The 18,624-nt window shown below is 36.9% G+C and overlaps 1 protein-coding gene across 1 annotated transcript in view; it reads left to right on the top strand.

Moving 5' to 3' along the window:
* The window catches only part of GPR128 (G protein-coupled receptor 128), a 120,946-nt gene that overhangs the window by 26,709 nt on the left and 75,613 nt on the right, over positions 1-18,624 (top strand). Inside the window, exons 2-4 of the mRNA XM_006890040.1 lie at positions 5,410-5,523; positions 10,539-10,643; positions 15,622-15,734. Of these exons, the coding sequence (XP_006890102.1) occupies positions 5,410-5,523; positions 10,539-10,643; positions 15,622-15,734 (332 nt within the window). The remainder of the gene's footprint in view (positions 1-5,409; positions 5,524-10,538; positions 10,644-15,621; positions 15,735-18,624) is intronic.

Below are 18,624 nucleotides of genomic sequence, written 5' to 3'. Positions count from 1 at the left end.
AGGGATTTTGAACATTTCTTCATGTGCTTGTTGGCCATCTGAATGTCTTCTTCAGTGAAGTGTCTGTTCATATCCTGTGCCCAATTGTCAATTGGATTATTTACCTTTATGTTATTGTGGTGCTCAAGTATTTTATAAATTCTATATATAAGTCCCTTATCTGACATGTCATTACCAAATACTTTTTAGCAGCCTGTGGCTTCCCTTTTTATCCTGTTGGAGAAGTTTTTGGATTGCATTATGTTTTATAAAATTAATCACCATTGGACTTTGCCCATCATACCCTTTCACCCCCATCCTTTTCATTTGCTTCCCTACTCTCTCCACCCACTAAACTGTGCAGGCCTGTGGTTTCATATCTACCTATCCTCATCCCTCTGGGCCTTGATTCTTGTACATGTTTACTAGTTATATTTTCATTTTTACAATAAAGGTCTTATGCAGTATTTGTCCATATGAGACTGCATTAGTTTGCTAAGCATAATGTTCTCTAGCCTCTTCCAAGTTACATAGTATTTTCCAAAATCATTGTTCTTGAGTGTTGAATAATATTTCATTGTGTGAATTGTGGAACCTATACCTGGACCAGGAGGCTTGTGTGAACAGAGTAGGGGAGCACTGCACAGTTTAAAATTGAGAAGGGAGTCTACCAGGGTTGTATTCTTTCTCCATACTAATTCAATCTATCTGCTGAGCAAATAATATGAGAAGCTGCACTGTTTGAACAGTAGTGTGGTATCAGGATCGGAGGGAGACTCATCAATAACTTGTGTTATGCAGATGACACAACCTTGCTTGCTGCAAGTAAGGAGGACTTAAAGCAATTGTTGCAGAAGATCAAGGAATGCAGCCTTCAATGTGGATTACATCTCAATATCAAGAAAACAAAGATTCTTATCACTGGACTAGTAGGCAATGTCATGATGGATGAAGAAGAGATTGAAATTGTCAACAGCTTCTTCTTGCTTGGATCCACAATTAACACTCTTGGTATGAGCAGTCAGAAAATAAGGAGACACATTGCAATGGGAAAATCTGCAACTAGAGACCTTCCAAATTATTGAGAAGTAGTGATGTCAGTTTGGCCACTAAGGTGAATCTAATTACTAGCATGCGTCTGACAATAAATAAGGATGAGAGAAAAAGAATTGACCCGTTTGAGCTGTGGTGTCAGAGAAGAGTATTGAACATCCTATGGATGGCCAAGAGAATAAACAGTTATGTCTTGAAGAATGTTCAGCCAGAGTGCTCTTTGGAAGCAAGAATGATGAGGCTTTGCCTCATATACTTTGGACATGTTGCTAGGAGGTGTCCTTGGAAAAGGACATGATATTGGGACAGGTGGAGAGTTGGCAAAGAAGAGGAAGACCCTCAACTAGGTGGGTTGATATGGTGACTGCAGCAATGCACTTTTGTGTCAGGAAGTGTGAGGATGGTGCAAGGAAGAACACAATTCAGTTCTTTTGTTTATAAGATCTCTATGAGTCATGCCTGATTCAACGACACCTAAAAACAACCACCACCACTATTGTCTCTTTCTTCAATTCTGTTAACAGTTCTTTTATATATTTAGCAGATCAATGTTATGTCTTCTTGATCTATTGTGACTTTAATACTTATATCATGCCCTTACCTATCTTTTATGGTGTTTTTCATTCTGAAGTCTTAGAGATTCTTTTTTGTGGATGCCATTTGCTTGGTATATTTTTTTTCCCCAACCTTTGATTTTGAATTATCTTTCTCTTCATTTTTTAGATGCATCTCTTTTGAACAACATATTGGTGGGCTTTGTTCTTTTTTTTTATCCATTCTGCTACTCTTTTCCTCTTGATTGATGAATTTAGTCCACCCAAACTAAGTGTGATTATTGACAGGCCAGATTTTATCATTGCCATTTTGCTGTGTTTCTTTTTTTTGTTGTTTCTTGGTACTATGGTCCATCTACTTTCCTTTGATTTCTCTGTTTGAAGGACTTCTCTTAAAAGTTCTTGTAGACTTGGTCTTGTTTTCATAAATTCCTTCTTTTCTGCAGAAGGTGTTATTTCTCCTTCTTATTTGATGTAGAGTTTTGCTGGATACAGGATCCTCCGGTGGCAATTGTTTTCTTTCAAATTTTTGTATATAACATTCCATTGTCTTTTTGCTTATATGGTTTCTGGTGAAAAAATCAGAACTTAATCGACTTGCTTTTCCTTTGTAGGTGATGGCTCTGTTTTTCTTGTGCTGCTCCTAATATTCTAGCCTTCTCTTTTATTTTGGAGAATTTGACTGTGTTATGTCTCAATGTTTTCCTTTTTGGGTCTAGTCTATTTGGTGTTCACTGAGCTTCCTGAATGTGTATTTCCTCATTCTTTCTAATACCTGGGAAATTTTCTTCGAGTACCTCTTACACAATTTTCTAAGTGATTTCCCTATCCCTCCCATATTCTGTAATTCCAGTCATATGCATGCAATTCCTTTTGATATCATAACACATGATTCTAATGTTTTCTTCATATTTTTTTATGTTTCATCTCTAATTTTTCTTCTTGAATGTTTCTGTTAGTTCTCATCTTCCAGCTCACTGGCTCTCTGCTCCATCTCTTCTGTTCCACTTTTTTATTCTTCACACATGTTGGAACTTCTGCCATTTAAGTCTTAATATTCAGGGTTGCTTTGTAATGCGTCTTTGTTATTTCCAGTACTGTGTTAGCAGCACCTTTTCTATCTTGTGATGATTTTTTTTCTCATTAATTTAAATGAAAGTTTACAGAAACTTAGGGTTTCCAGTCATTCATTGTTGCAATTTTCTCCCTACCCCCCCAATTCACACTTCTCCTTGAAAAGAAAAAGAAAAACTCTCTCATTGTTATGTAATCCCTCCCCCCAAGTCCACTCCACTATGCAGCCTTCATTCTTGACTCCTGTCACGACAATAATATCCAATCATGGATCCCTTTTAAATAGTACTCTCCTTCATCTATTTCAAATCAAGAGACATCATTCCTCCCCTCCTTCTCTCTTCCCTCAACACCGAAGTCAGTCCCATTTTACAACAGTGGCCCTATGCAATATTTGTCCTTCTGTGATTGAGATATTTCACTCAGCATAATATCCTCCAAGATCATCCATTTTGCATAATATTTCATGAGTTCCTTGTTTTTCAATGCTGCATAGTGTTTCATTGTGTGAATATACCAGAGCTTCTCTATCTATTCATTTGTTGATGGGCACTTGGGTTGTTTCCAGCTCTTTGCTATTGTGAACAAAGCTGAAATAAACATGGGTGTGCATATATCTGCTTGGGTGGCAGTTATGGTTTCTTTCAGGTAAATTCCCAGTAATGGAATTGTGGGTCAAATGGTATCTCTATTTGCAACTTTTTGAGAAAGCACCACACCACTTATCACAACAGTTGAACCATTTTACACTCCCACCAACAGTGAATAAGGGTTCCATTTTCTCCACAATCTAGCCAGCATTTGATGTTTGCTGTTCTGTTAAATTTTGCTATTTTTATTGGGATGAGATGCTATTTCATAATTGTTTTATGATTTTTCAAGTTCTTTCACCTCTTTATCTATGGTTTCAATTCTTTCTTCCATTTTTTTGCATTTTTTTTCTGTAGTAGTGAAAGTTCCTTCTCATCAATGTATTTCTTCTGAGTTGGTGTCTATGGATAATTTCATTTCTTAGTGGTTTCAATTGTTTCTTCCATCATTTGTTCCTTCTTCCATAGCTGTTCAATTAACTCCTCTTCAGTATTTTTCTTTTCCTGGTTCTCTACTTCCAGGTTATTTCTTTTATTTTTGGCTTCTGTTGTTTCTTCCATCATGTGTATTTTCATTCATAGCTATTTGAATGTCTCCATATCAACATAAGTCATCTGTCTAGTTTGGTGTATTCATGATGTCAGGAATAGTCTCTGCTTTTTTTTGAGAAGGCTTACTTTGTTTTTTCACAGTGTTTAAAGCTGCTTGCTGCTTTCTTTTATTATTATTATTATTTATTAATTTTAATGAAAATGTATAGATTTTGGATTTACATTCATTCATTGTTGTACTTTTCTCCTTGCCCAACCCTCCCCCCAGTTTGCTCTTCTCTTTGAAAAATAAAAGAAAAATTCTTTCGTTGTTATACAATCCCTCCCCCCAAGTCCACTTCTCTCTGCAGCCTTTGTTCTGGACTCTTGTCATGACAATAATACCGAATCAGATATCCCTTTTAAACAGTTTTCTACCTCAATGCAGTATACATAATTTATCCCATCTTTCTCAGTCTCCCCCCCCAACCTTGATGCCATTCTCCTTTTACAACAGCTGCACTATGCAGTATTTGTCCTTTTGTCACTGAGATGTTTCACTCAGCATAATGTCCTTCAGGGTCACCCATTTTGAATAATATTTCAATGTGATTAGGTGTAATGCCATGACAGGAGTCCAGAATGAAGGCAGCAGAGTGGAGTGGACTTGGGGGGAGGGATTGTATAGCAATGAAAGAATTTTTCTTTTACTTTCCAAAGAGAAGAACAAACTGGGGGGAGGAGTGGTCAGGGAAAAAAGCGCAACAATGAATGAATGGAAATCCAAAGTCTCTGTAAATATTCATTAAAATTAATATTTAAAAAAAACCCAACCCCCGCAAACAAAAACCACACATTACTGATTATATTGCCTTCTTGTTTTGATATATCTCTAAGATAATACAAGTTTAAATCTTAAGACTCCTCCCAATGTAGTGCATGCTTTGCAGTTGCTTCATATAGAGTTACTGCTCATGATTTTATTTATTTTTTTTCCATACCTTGGATACATCAGCACTTTATGGTGTGCATGTGTGTGTGTGTGTGTGTGTGTGTGTGTGTAGGATGCTTTGTATTCTCTTTAATAGATCTAACTATTTTTACTTGACTTTTCTAGATTTAATATTAAAACTCAATCAGAATACCACACTCTGACTATGTTTGCCCTGTCTGTCCTCCGAATTCTTACAGCATGTGTAAGTCTACATGTTGATTTGATTTGCCTGTATATTTAGCTTTCTTCATTATTTCTCTGTCTCATCTCCCACCATGGGAGAAAGATGGGCTATAGACTCCCATGTTATTTACTACATATTAAAACCTGCTCAGTGGTCGGTTATGAGTCAGTTCTGACTTCACGATACATAACAGAAATGTTCTTTCCCTAAGGTGATTCTAATCTTCTAAGCTAAAGTTTTGTGCCTTTCAAATTAACTTCTTAAATCTGTAACATCTAACAAGGCTTACATGCCTAAGTATATTTTTAGTGTGTAATTTTGATATTGCAGAGGTGATTTTTCTGTAATGATAAAGAATGGCTTTACACATAGATTATGTGACCTTTTAATTGAGAAATTAATCAGCCATGTCATTTGATATTTTGCTTTTTATTGATATTTATATTTTAGGATCATATGCCCCTCCATCGAGCACCCCAGTGGAGCTATGCAGGAACGGTGGAACCTGGGAAAACGGCAGGTGTGTTTGTACAGATGAATGGAGAGGTCTGAGATGTACAATTGGTAAGTCACTCAAAATACTATCAGGGTGTGAGGTTTGGGTGACTCTTGTGACTGACAACAGAGCAAACTGTGGAAACTGTGGCTAACAATTACAGTAACAATAATCTTAATGGCAACAGCTTTAAAATATGTTTATAAATTTTTAAAATAAATTTTATTGGTTTATACTGAGTTATACTGATTTATAGTGAGTTATTGAACTTTTTTCCTGGGCTATAGTCCTGAGCATTCAGAATACCATGTCTGTCTCCCAATGTGAAGTTTCTCTGTAAATCCACATTTGAACGGTTTTTTTTCCCCTTTTGCCCCTAAATTCAGTATCTAAATGAGGATAATGTTGGAGTTTATTCCTTTAGGTTCTTTTAATTGATAATATACCTTATTAAACCCAAACTCGTTGTCTTTAAGTCAATTCTGATTCAAGGCACTTTTCTGTCAGATTTCCAAGGCTGTAAACCTTTATGGGAAGTGACTACTCTTCCTTCTTGTTCCCTTGGATAAATAAGACCCTTGACCTTGTGGTTAGTAGCATTACTTATAACACGATATACCATCAAGACTTTTTATACCATATTGCTGTTGTTGTTGATTGCCTTTTTGTTGAGTACGACTCATAGTGACCCTATGATAAAAGGCTTGAAGCATTTCTGTAACTATTGACATTTATCAAAGTTCATCAACTTTCATGAGGCATGCTGTTTAGAAAGTAGATGCTACTCTTGCTTTCAATAAATCATATTAACAAAATTCAATATCATAATTTTAAACATTTGAATGATCTGAAGTCAAGATTTGGCTTCTTATTAAGATAGATACTTGTCTGAGGCTAGATTCTCTAGAGAAGAAAAATCAATGAGGGGGAAAACTGTATATAGTCATGGTTTCTTCTATTACTTGCTATGTATTTGAAAGTCGGACAAAGAATAAGGATGACAGAAGAAGAATCTAAGACTTTAAGTTGTGGTGTTGGAGAAGAGTACTGAATATCTCATGGACTTCCCCCCAAAAGCAAACAAATATTTCTTGGAGAAAGTGCAACCAGGGTGATTCTTAGAGGCAAAGATACTAAAACTTTGTCTCACATACTTTGGACATGTTGTTAGGAGAGGTAATTCCTTGGAAAAAGACATCATGCTTGGAAAGGTGGAGAGTCAGTTAAAGAGAGGAGAACTGGCAGTAAGGTAGATTGACATAGTAACTGTAACAATGGGTTCAAGCATATTAACGATGATAAGGATGGCACATGTTAGGACAAAGTTTAGGACCATTGCCCATAGGAGTTGACGTGAAAGCAACTAACAAGTAGATAGATAGGTGGATGGATAAATTTAGCTGTCTCAAGGAAATGGTTCATATGAAGGGTGACAAGTCCTAAACGGGAAGGTCAGTCATCAGTTTAGATGCTTCTCCTGACTCATGTAACTGCTGATGAATTCAAGATCAGACAGCACGCAATTGACTTTGAGGGCTAATGACTCTAAGACTGGCAGACAAGGACAAAGAACTGGAGGTCAGATGATAACGAGCCAGATGTAGGATCCAGATCAAGCAAAAATGCAGGAGAGCTTGCCCAGATGTCTAAATATATTTGATGCAAGCCATATTCTTAAAGAATTTCCTTTGATGCTGCTTGGCTGTTCATAGCAAATCCGAAAATTATTAGACCAGTAGTTTGACTTTGATCGTTGTTGTCTTAGAATAAAAATTCAAAACTAATTTTTAATTTAAAATGTGCTTCCCTACACTCTGCATACCTTGTGCTTTCTACTTACATACAGAGCCCCAGGAGCCTAACTCCTATCATTTCTTGCACTTTTACTGGGGAGTCATAGGAACCCACTTAGGCCAATTGTTATTTGAACCACATCTTCATGATGCCCTTTGCCACTATAAAATCTTTAATCCTCAAGATCCCGACCAATCTGATACATTATCATTTGATGATATCCATACTCTTCTTCTATCCAATTATACATTATGCCTTATTTAGAAGACTCTAACTTGCTATCTAACCTACTGACCCATTGCCATTGAGTCAGGGCCTCCATAGTGTTTCTGAAGTTGTAGATTGTATGGGAAGACATTGCATTTTTTTTTTCATCAAGAGTCACCGATGGACTTGTGCCAATAGAGAGGTACACTCCTGGAGTCAGCAGCACAATTTCCTATAGACCAAGCCACCAGAGCTCCCTTCTAACCCCCTGTTGTTGTTATGTGTTGTTGAGTTGGAAGCGACTGATACCTGATCCTCCAGCAGGTTTTCAGAAACTGGAAATCAAATGGGGAGAGACTGCCCATCTTTCCCTCATGGAGTAACTGGTGAACTCGGACCACATGCCTCTGTGTTGGCAGTGCAATTCATTACTACAAGGACACCAGAGTTCCTTTTAATCTCCTCGTTAAAAGAGGTTAGAAGAAATTATGAAAATTGCATTAGAATATTGAGACGCCAAAAACAAAGAAAGGAGATGCTGAAGTAAATGAGCTGATTAGATGCACACCTAAATGCCCATCAACAAACAAATAGATAGAGAAACTGTGGTATATTCATACAATGGAATACTATGCTGCATTGAGAAACAAGGAACTCATGTAATACTATTAAAAATGGGTGACCCTGGAGGACATTATGCTGAGCAAAATATCTCAGTCACAAAGGGACAAATACTGCATAGTGCCACTGTTGTAAAACAGGACTGACCTCAGGATTGGTGGGAGACTGAGAAAGATGGGATAAATAATGTATACTGCATTGAAACAGATGAAGGAGAATACTATTTAAAAGGAATATGTGATTAGGTATTATTGTCATGACAGGAGTCTAGAGCGAAGGCTACATAGTGGAGTGGACCTGGGGGTGGGGGGAGGCATTATAAAACAATCGGGGGAGAAAAGTGCAACAATGAATGAATGGAAATCCAAAGTCTCTGTAAATTTTCAATAAAATTAATAGAAAAAGACCTGAATATAATTCAAAAGATATCCCAAGGAGACAAAACAAAATATAATGAAATGGACAAAAAGAGAATAGAAAAGGAAGAACTCACCCAGCCATTTCTCAAGCTACAAAATTGAAGAATAAATTTAAGTTTCTAGTTGCAAGAAAGATGCTATGGTCAAAATCTTGAACTAACTAGAAATCATCAAAAGAGATGTAAGGAATATACACAATCACTATACTGAAAAGAATTGGTTGACACTGAAAAATTTTAGGAAGTACCATATGAACAAAAGCCCATGATAACAAAAGAAGTTTAATCTATGTTGAAGACACTGGCACAGATAAAGCCACAGGAATACATGGGATACTGATTGACATGTTTTAGCTAACAGGCGCAACATTGGATATGCTAACCATACCAGGATTTTAAAGGACAATTCACTGACTGACTGACAGGAAGAGATCACTATTTGTTTCCATTACCAAGAATGGTAATCCAAACAATATGGAAATTACTGAACAATTTCTTTAATATCACATGAAAGCAAAATATTGCTGAAGATAATAAAAAAATAACTGGAACAAAACATTGACAGGGAACTGTCAGAAGTTCAAGCTGGGTTGCTATGAGTTGTACTTGACTCAATGGCACCTAACAGCAACAATCACAAGGGCTTTGGAAGAAGCTTTGGCACCAGAGATATCATTGCAATTGTCAAATGGATCCTGGCTAAAAGCAGAGAATATAAAAATAATGTCTATCTGTGTTTTATTAGCTATGCAAAGGCATTTGACGGTGTGGATCATATCAAACTATTGCTAACATTGAGAAGAATGGGAATCCCATAACACTTAATAGTGCTTTCGTGAAGTCTACACCTAGAACAAGAAGCTGTTGTATGACAGGAAGAAGGGAAACATTGTATGGTTTAACATTAGGGAAAATGTGTATTAGGGATATAGCTTATTTCCATACCTGTTCACTTTGTATGCTGAGCAAATAATTCATGAAATTGAACACTGTGAAGAAGAATGTGACATCAAGATTGGAGGAAGACATATCAATACCCTACGTAATGCTGATAAAACAACCTTGCTTACTGAAAGAGAGGAGGACCTGAATCTCTTGCTGCAGAGGATCAAAGACTGTAGCCTTCAATATGGATTACATCTCAACATCAAGGAAACAAAGGTCCTTACCAGTGGATCAATAGGCAACATCATGATAGATGGAGAAAAGATTTAAACTGCCAATAATTTAATGTTGCTTGGGTTCATAGTCAAAAGCCTTAGTACCAGCAATCAGGAGATCAGGACACCTTTTGCTTTGGGCAAGTCCACTGTCAAGGACTGCTCTAAAATAATGGAGAGCAATGGTGTCAGATGGGAGACCAAGTTGTGCCTGATTCAATCCATGGTCTTTTCAATTGCTTGCTATGCTTTTAGAGAGCTGGACAATGACTAAAGAAGAAGAACTGATGCCTTTGAGCTGTGGTTTTAGATAAGTGTACTGAATATCCTATGGACTGAACAAATAAAAGAAAGATATATCTTGGAAAAGGTACAATCAGATTTCTCCTTGGAGATAAGGATGTCAAAGTTTCATCTTTCATAATTTGGGCATGTTACCACGAGAGGCTGTTCACTGAAAAGGGATATCAAGCTTCACAAGGTTGAAGATCAGTGAAAGTGAGGAAGACTCCCAATGATGTGGATAGACACAGTGACTGCAGCCATGGGTTCAAGTGTACCACAGATTAGGAGGATGGCACTGGATAGGACCGGATTCAGCTCTGTTGTTCATAGGGACACTATGAGTCAGACTCAACTTGATGAGTTCTAACAACAAGGTACCAGAGCTCCTATGTAACCTATTGGTGCCTCTGTTATCAGTAATCATATCTAGATAAAAAGTATGGAAGTCCCTAGCAGGCCATTAGGCTTATATAAGTCTTATTATCACTAGATTAAATGCTATGGGTAGGCTCTGAATTTTAATTTTTGTCTGGATTCAAGTTGGGGGGAAATGTATATACTAATGGTGATTTTTTATAAAAAAACATTTCCATTGCAGTCAATTTCTGTGAAGAAGATCAAGTGAACAACTTCACATTTCAAAGAATTCCAGTAGGGAGATATGGACCTTCCAAAGAAACATGTGAAGAAAACACTGCAAATGGTATGTAATTTTGTCAAATATCTCTTTGTTGTTGTTATGTGCTGTTGAGTGTGACCCTATGTACAACAGCCCGAACCCTGCTCTATCCTGTGCCAACCTTACTGCCTCTGACAAATTTACCCTCATTATCCAGTCACTTAATCAATACATCTCATTGAGGGTCTTCCTCTCTTGCATTGTCTCTCCACCCTTCCAAGCATGACGTCCCTCTCCAAGGACTGGTTCCTCCTTGCAGCATGCCCAAAGTATGTCAGTCAAAGCTTCAGAATCCTTGCCTCCAAGGAGCAGCATGGACTTACCCTCTCTAGGACAAAACTGTTGTTCTCCTAGTGGTCCATGATATAGTCAATACTATTCTCCAGAACCACAGCTGAAAAGCATTACGTCTTTTATCATCCCTAGTCATTGTCCAGCTTTCTGACCCATAGTATGTAATTGCAAAGACCATGGCCTGGATCAGGCATACCTTAGTCTCCAGACTGACATCATTGCTCTTCAGTACTCTGGAGAGGTCTCTGACAGCAGGTTTTCACAATGCATTTCATCTTTTAATTTCCTGACTGCTGATACCAAGAATGTTTATTGTAGAGCCAAGCAAATCGAAGCTGTTAACAATCTCAGTCACTTCATTGTCAATCATCTCTCTTTAGGTGTAAGAATCTCTATAGCTGAGTTACACATATGGCCCTTCAATCAAAGTCCAAGTATCAAGGAAATTTTTATAAATAGCTTGGCTATTTTAATATTTCTGCTATCTAAAATTTAGGGCAACAACTTATGTAGTATTAACTTTAATCAGAAATGAATCCGTAGTTTGTATATACTTATAAATTAGTCAGTTGGATTTAAATTAGTCCATATTATAGGTTTATATTGTATCTACTGTCAGGCTTAATTTTTCCAACTAGAGATGCACAGACTAGTCTGTTAATATTAAACAATTTCTCTCCTAGGTCATTTTAGCTGTCTATCTTGGAAGAACTTTAGCTTCTTAACATCTTTATTTTTTTTAAAGAAAATTTTATTTTGTTATTTTAACGGACATTTACACAGAAGATAGATTTTTATTCATTCGTTGTTGCACATTTTACCCCTTCCCCTCCTTTTCCCTTCCCCCAGCTCACGTTTTTTAAAATGTTCATTCATTGTTGCATAATTACCTACCTCCCCCCAAGTCCTCTTTGCAAATATATAATCTTTCTTGACAACAAAGTTCCTTATGAAAACCTCAGCTTTACAAAGAGGCATTCCAAGACGAAGGTGATAGATAATTTTGCCTATTTCTAATGCGCTTTCTGATGATACACAGGTCTTTAGTGACTTGTTTGATTTCGGTGCTACAGTGGGCATTATTTCCTGAGATTGTTGTTGTTAGGTGTTGCCAAGTCACTTATGCATTTGAAAACATACAGACTCCTTTCTTGACAGAGTCCATCATGGCAACTTTTCCTGAATATTGTCCTTTGTTTATGATGACTTTCATTGATTTAATCCCTTACCTCTCATGTTTTCCCATAAATTATTTCCTGTTTTTCACAGAATTGCATGCTCAAAATGACAGAGCTAATTTTATATCCATTTATGGAAATGGTAAGATCACCTTGGAGATGCATTGCATTGTTTGTTTTAGCATTTGCTTTATGTCAAAGACTCTTTAAGAGACTAATTATACTCTATTCTTTTCTGTGTATTTCCTTACCTTCCATATTCTAAGGGGCTATGTAGACACACTTTCTAAGTATTTCTAATTCCTTCTTTACATAAAAGGGCCTGATAGTACAGTAGTTAAAATGGTAGGCTACTAACTAAAAAGTTGGTCATTTGAATCCACCAACCACTCAACAGGAGAAAAATGAGGCAGTCTGCTTCTGTAAAGATGTATAGTCTTGGAAGCCCTATGAGACAGTTTCCTTCTGTCTATAGGAGCTTCATAAGTTGGAATTGGCTTTACCATAGAGTTGATCTTCTAGTTTGATTCTTTACAGAGGTTCTTTCAGCCTCTTGACTGAAAGCTCAAAAAGTTAAAGGGAGACATCATCTGTGTTATAGTTCTTTCCTATAGTGTATCATGTGTCCATATGTAGTAATTTGTGTGTTGTGTAGCTCATAATAACTTACCAAATACCCAGTATACAAAAGTTACTCCATATTAACAAAAAGTTCATTCTGGGGAGTTCTGGTGGCCTAGTGGCAAGAAGCTGCACTGCAATCCCAGAGGCTCACAGTTCAAATCCACCAGATGCTCTGCCGAGGAAGGAGGGACAATCTCCTCTTGTACCAGTCAGATCTGATTTGATGGTACACACACATAAAAATAATAAAATAAAAATTTTTTAAAAGTTAATTCTGTACTGTAGAATCAGAATCAGCAAAAATGTATCAGTAGCATATTCATCAAGAGTGTCATATTTATTTGATACATACCAACCACTTTTGGTGATAGAATCAGATTTCATTTATTTGTTTACTTTCTAAACAATTACAGAAATATGTTTATTACATTTACTTTTTTAATTTAGCTTTCTTTAAGATAATTTTTAAAGTTTTTGCTGCTAAATGCTGTCGGGTCGTAGACGACTCATAGCGACCCTAGGAATGAAAGACCTGAACAATTGTATAACTTAGAGTTTCTGGAGGCAAGCTATTTCAGAAGTGGATGTTACTCCTGCCTCCAAGCTTGCTTTAATCAAGGAGTTCCACCAAATACTGTCCACGATGGGTAACCATTATCACATTTGACACATCATTGTCACAGTGATCATTCAGCATCACAGCATCCACGAGTTTCCTCTGTACAGCAAATGGATAGACCAGTTGTATACCACTTAGAAGAATGTTTGACCAAAAACAATTAAGACCAGGCTTGAGGGCCACAGATTAAAATCACCCATCCACCTTTGACTTGGTAGCATAACTTTCACATATCCAAATTATGGGGAAATTTTTCTTTAGTTTTATGTTACTGATTACTTTTAATTATTTAACTTTACAAACCAAAGTACAAAATACTTTGAAATGATTTTCAATAGATAGACTCATAGATAATATGTATTTGAAATAGGGCCTACATAAAAAGTATTTATATTCTGTGTCATGTTTAAGAGTCCTGGTGGCACAATATGCTCAGGGTTGGGCTGCTTCTTGAAAGGGTTCAAACCTACCAATGGCTTCTTGGGAGAAAGAGGAAGCAAATGGTTCTCATTGAAAGCGATGACTTTGGAAACAGAGTGGGACTGTCATCTTCTGTCCTTTACACTGATGTAAATTGAATTCAATTTGATGGCATTGAGTTTAGTTTGGAAACATATGTCTGAGGTTATTATGTCACAGATTACAAGCGGTGCCATCACATAAGTTAACATGACTCAAATCTTCTAAGCTAAACGTTTTAAGACTTGCTTTTCACTTTAGTGTTTCCAGTTGTGTTGCCTTAAGAAGCATCTGGTCCGAAGCTGGTCCTGAAGAAAGTTAGGGAAAAAAAACCCAAAAAACAGAGGAAACGTTTTAACAATATCCTAAGCATTAATTGTATGTAGACATTGTGGCAAGGAGGGCCAGGCAGTAATTCTAGCAATGATTCAACAAGCAACTAGTAAAATAAAATATTCACAAGGCAAGGGAGCTCTGGTGGCTTAATGGTAAAAGGAGTTACACTGCCAACACAAAGGCACATAGTTTGAATTCACTAGCTGCTTCAGTGGAGAAAGATAGATAACCTCCTGTGAGCTTTACTGCCTCTGAAAACCTGATGGAGAGTCAGCTGTGAGTACCTTTCAACTAAACAGTATCTAACATATGACAACATCTAAGAGGTAGTGAAATGTGGTGAAAGTCTTTACTTTTAGATATTACCCAAATTTTGATAAAGGATAAGAGATCAACATATGATTCACTGTCTAGCCTCTTCTCCTGTGGTCAAAATATAATTTATTGTCAAATTCAACTAAACTCACTGTCAAATAGTTGGAACAGACAATTTGCAGTGGGAATTGTTAATATTGCTTCTATCAGTATAGTTGTGCTTATCATGAGGAACATGTGAAATTATTCTCTATAAATTTGGAGAGAAGGCACACTTAAACGTGGTTGTACCTTTCTTATGGTCATGCATAGCATGTCGCACTGCTAACTGGAAGACAAGCTTCTCTGAAAATTTGCCTCCACCAGCAGCTCGTCAGAAGAAAGATGGACAATCTCCTTCATAAAGATTTGCAGGCTCAAAGATGTGAGGGACGGTTACTATGACTCGAAAGTGATACAGTGACAGTTGGTTGGCACCTTGTTTATTGGGTAATCTGATCCTGATTTACGGAACCATCCCAGACTTAGTGATTTAAAACAACAATTATTTAGAGGATTCATAATTCACCAGAAAGGCTCACCAAATGGTGTAAAATCACCTCGTTTACATGGAGAGGATGTTGGTACTGACTGTTGGCTAGAGTGTTTCCATGTGGCCTCTCATCTTGCAGTAATTTAAATCTGCTTCCTTACATGAAGACTTCAGGGCACTTGGCCCAGACGGTGAAGGCTGACATTTCAAAGCTTCTTAAGACCCGTTGTTGTTTACTGTCTAGTTGACCCCCACACAGGTTTTCAGAGGCAGCCTATCACGTGGAGGAGATTGCCCATCCTTCCCCTGAGAAACAGCAGGTGGATTTGAACTGTGTGCCTTTGGAATTTCAGCCTAGCTGCTTATCACTAGGTCATGAGAGCTCCACTTTAAGGCCAAGGCTGTGGAATACACACACACACACACACACACACACACACACACACACACACACACTCCTTTCTTCCATGTCCTGTTGGTTAAAGCAAGTCAATAGGCAAACCAAATTCAGGGATGGAGAAATAAAGTTGGTCCACACCTTCATGGAAGGAGCTGTGAAGCCCCATTGCAGAGGAGTTTGTGATTGTAAAGGAACTACTATTTGCTGTGACTTTCTTAGCAATTTTTTTAAACTCTTTATTAAAGCGGGAACTCCAAAAGCAAGCTGTCTGTGCACCCTTAATGAAAATGAAGAGCCAGTATTACAAAGTCTGCAAAAAGTAAACTGTAGTCAAGATTGGAAAGCTTTGGAAGAACAGGTATGTCTGCCATGTAACCCCTATAATGTGCAAATGCCAAAAGTTCAAACTCTGTGAAGTTTCTGTTTTCCAGACACCTTCTGATCAATTTAATACCTTTAAATATTTCATATTAGAAATAACACAAAAAGCTATATCCTAAGCCATTTTTGTTTTATTATGTTAATATCTGTTTGTGGAAAAGGATAAATTGGATAAAAGGAAAGGAAAAATAAGCCAACTTTTCTTTTGGCTTACTGACTTTATTTCTCTCGCTGATAACCCATAAAATATCAGAAATGGCCTTACCTTGGTAGACTAGACTAGATTCACCTTTGTAGTCTTAACTGAAAATGGATTCCTATTGTCTTATCTCCTTAGTGATGGTCTAACAGAAATATCACTTTAAAGTCATCCACCAAATAAAGTGTACGGCTTTATAAACAGCAATTTTATTTACTCATATTTTACAAGCCTGGAAGTCTAAATTCAGGGTATAGGTTTTCTCTCTGTCTGCTCTGTTGTGTCTGTCCATGTATCTGCCTCGGTGATCACAACGTTGTTATTAATCTTTATCCATTTGTGCTTCCTTGATTCTGTAGACACTTTTGAAAATGTCAAATGTGATTGCATTAAGACACATGCTGTGATAACAAGGTATTTCTTGTGGTCTTGTGAGTAGAGTTTGCTGCCAACCCAATGGTAGGCAGTTTGAATCCACCATAATAGAAAGATGGATAGTCTCTTCCCTTGCAACTTACAGGCTCTGAAAACTCACCAGACAATTGTTCTTGTGCTTTTCTATAACATAGTGTTATTAATAAAACAGAGAAATCCCTCTGCTCTAATAAAATGCCACCCACATGCATGTTATTGTTCTGTACACGACTATGGTAATTTTGACTCATAGCAACCCCAAGTGACAAAGTAGAATTGTCCAATAGTGTTTCCTGTTATCTTTATAGCAACAAATTACCAGACATTTTGTTTCCTCTTAAATTATAGATGAGGTTGGGGAGCATCTCCCAAGCATACAGGGTGCAGTGAAAGTTTGCATCTTCCGAAGTGAGACAAGCCATTTGCACAGCTTTAGTAGTTTTAAGTTGTGTGATTTTAGATGAGCTTTTCAGCCTCTCTGAGCCTTTCTTAGGATCAAAATAGCAGTAAACATACTCAATTCTTAATGTTTCACATTTCAAATGTGTTTATGCCTATCAAGCGTCTAGTACAGAGCAGGTGGCTGGCTAGTGAATGAGAGAGGGCTATGCTTAGTGATTGAATACTATTTCTGACTCTTCCCTAAGTTTGAATAGCCTGTGATGTTGGTGATTTTTAAAATAATACTGCCATCTAGTGACAACTGAGCCACACTCATGATGACATGCAACTCCTCTAAAGACAGTATAAATAAACATACTGTAACCTGATAAGACCAGGAAGCCAAATAGTATTTGAAAAGTTGTTCAGGTCAGTGCTTCCCAAACTATCTGTGCTGAAGAAAAATATTATAAACTTCCAATCCAACATAGAACAGTAATGTTCTAAAATATGATACAAATAAATTCTAGAAAAATAAAAAGAGAAAGTTTTATATATATATATACATATATATACACATATATATATATACACACATATATACATATATACACACATATACATATACATACATATATATTTATATATACATATATGTGATATATACAGATATGACATACATATACATATATACATATATACATATATATACAGATATATATGACAAATTCTGTTTTTAAAACATTGTATCCAATAGCACAAAATTCCTATGTAAAAGTGCTACAAAGGCCAAAATCACTAGTAAACTAGAGAAACTAGACTTCATCATAATAAAAAAAAGTCACATTTGTTCAACAAAGAATTTTAATCATGAAGTAAAAAGACAATCAAGATTGAGAAAAATTAGCAATCACATATTGGATGAGAGTTTAATAGTCAGAATATGTAAAGATTTTATATATAACTTAAGAACAAGAAGAAAATTAAAAAATGCACAAAGTACTTGAATATACATTTCATTGCAGAAGATAATGGCCAACAAACACAAGAAAAAATGCTCAACATCATTGCAGTTGTCAGGTACTGATAAGTCGGAACTGACTCATAGAGTCTCTGTGAGCAACAGATCTGAACTCCACGCTATCCTGAGCCGTCTTCAACAATCACTGCCATGTTCAAACCCATTGTTATAGTCACTGGGTCAATTTATCTCAATGAAAGTCTTCCTCTTTTTCAATGACACTCTTTACCTTTCCTAGCATGATGTCTTCTTCCAAGGACAGACCCTTCCTGATAACATGCTCAAAGCATCATTGTTGTTAAGGGCCATCGAATCAGAACCAGCTTATGGATGACTTTTAGGGGGTCCTCTCCTAAGAGATTTCTTATCCTTCTCCTTTGAAGCAACTGGTGGATTTGAACACCTGCTGTTAGGTCAGCAGTGTGACTCCTTACCACTAAGCCACCAGAGTGCCCTCAGAACATCATTAGCCATTTCCAAAATCTAAGTCACTGCCCCCAAGTAGGTTTTGACTGATAGTGACCTTGCAGGACAGGCTGGAGTTAACCCATTTAGATCCCAAAGTTTTAAGTCTTTCTAGTAACACATCTCTTTATTGTGTGCAGCAGCTGGTCCTTTTGAAATACTAACCTTTGTTTGGTACCTGAGTGTTTTAACTACCAAACCCCCAGAGCCTTGTCATTAGTTCTTCAGTGCCTCAAGTTGGCTCCAACTCTTACCCCTTCGTATAACAGAATAAAACCTTGCGCTGCCTTACACTATCCTCACAATTGTTGCTGTTCTTGAGATATGCAAATCAAACCCAAGTGAACCTCTGAGCACTTACTCTTAATTTCTGTTCTTGGCCTTCAA

The sequence above is a fragment of the Elephantulus edwardii genome, unplaced genomic scaffold (assembly GCF_000299155.1).
Source record: "Elephantulus edwardii isolate Elephantulus edwardi_28Jun2011 unplaced genomic scaffold, EleEdw1.0 scaffold00085, whole genome shotgun sequence".
Classification (NCBI taxonomy): Eukaryota; Metazoa; Chordata; class Mammalia; order Macroscelidea; family Macroscelididae; genus Elephantulus; species Elephantulus edwardii.
This window is presented reverse-complemented; position numbering and strand designations above follow the sequence as displayed.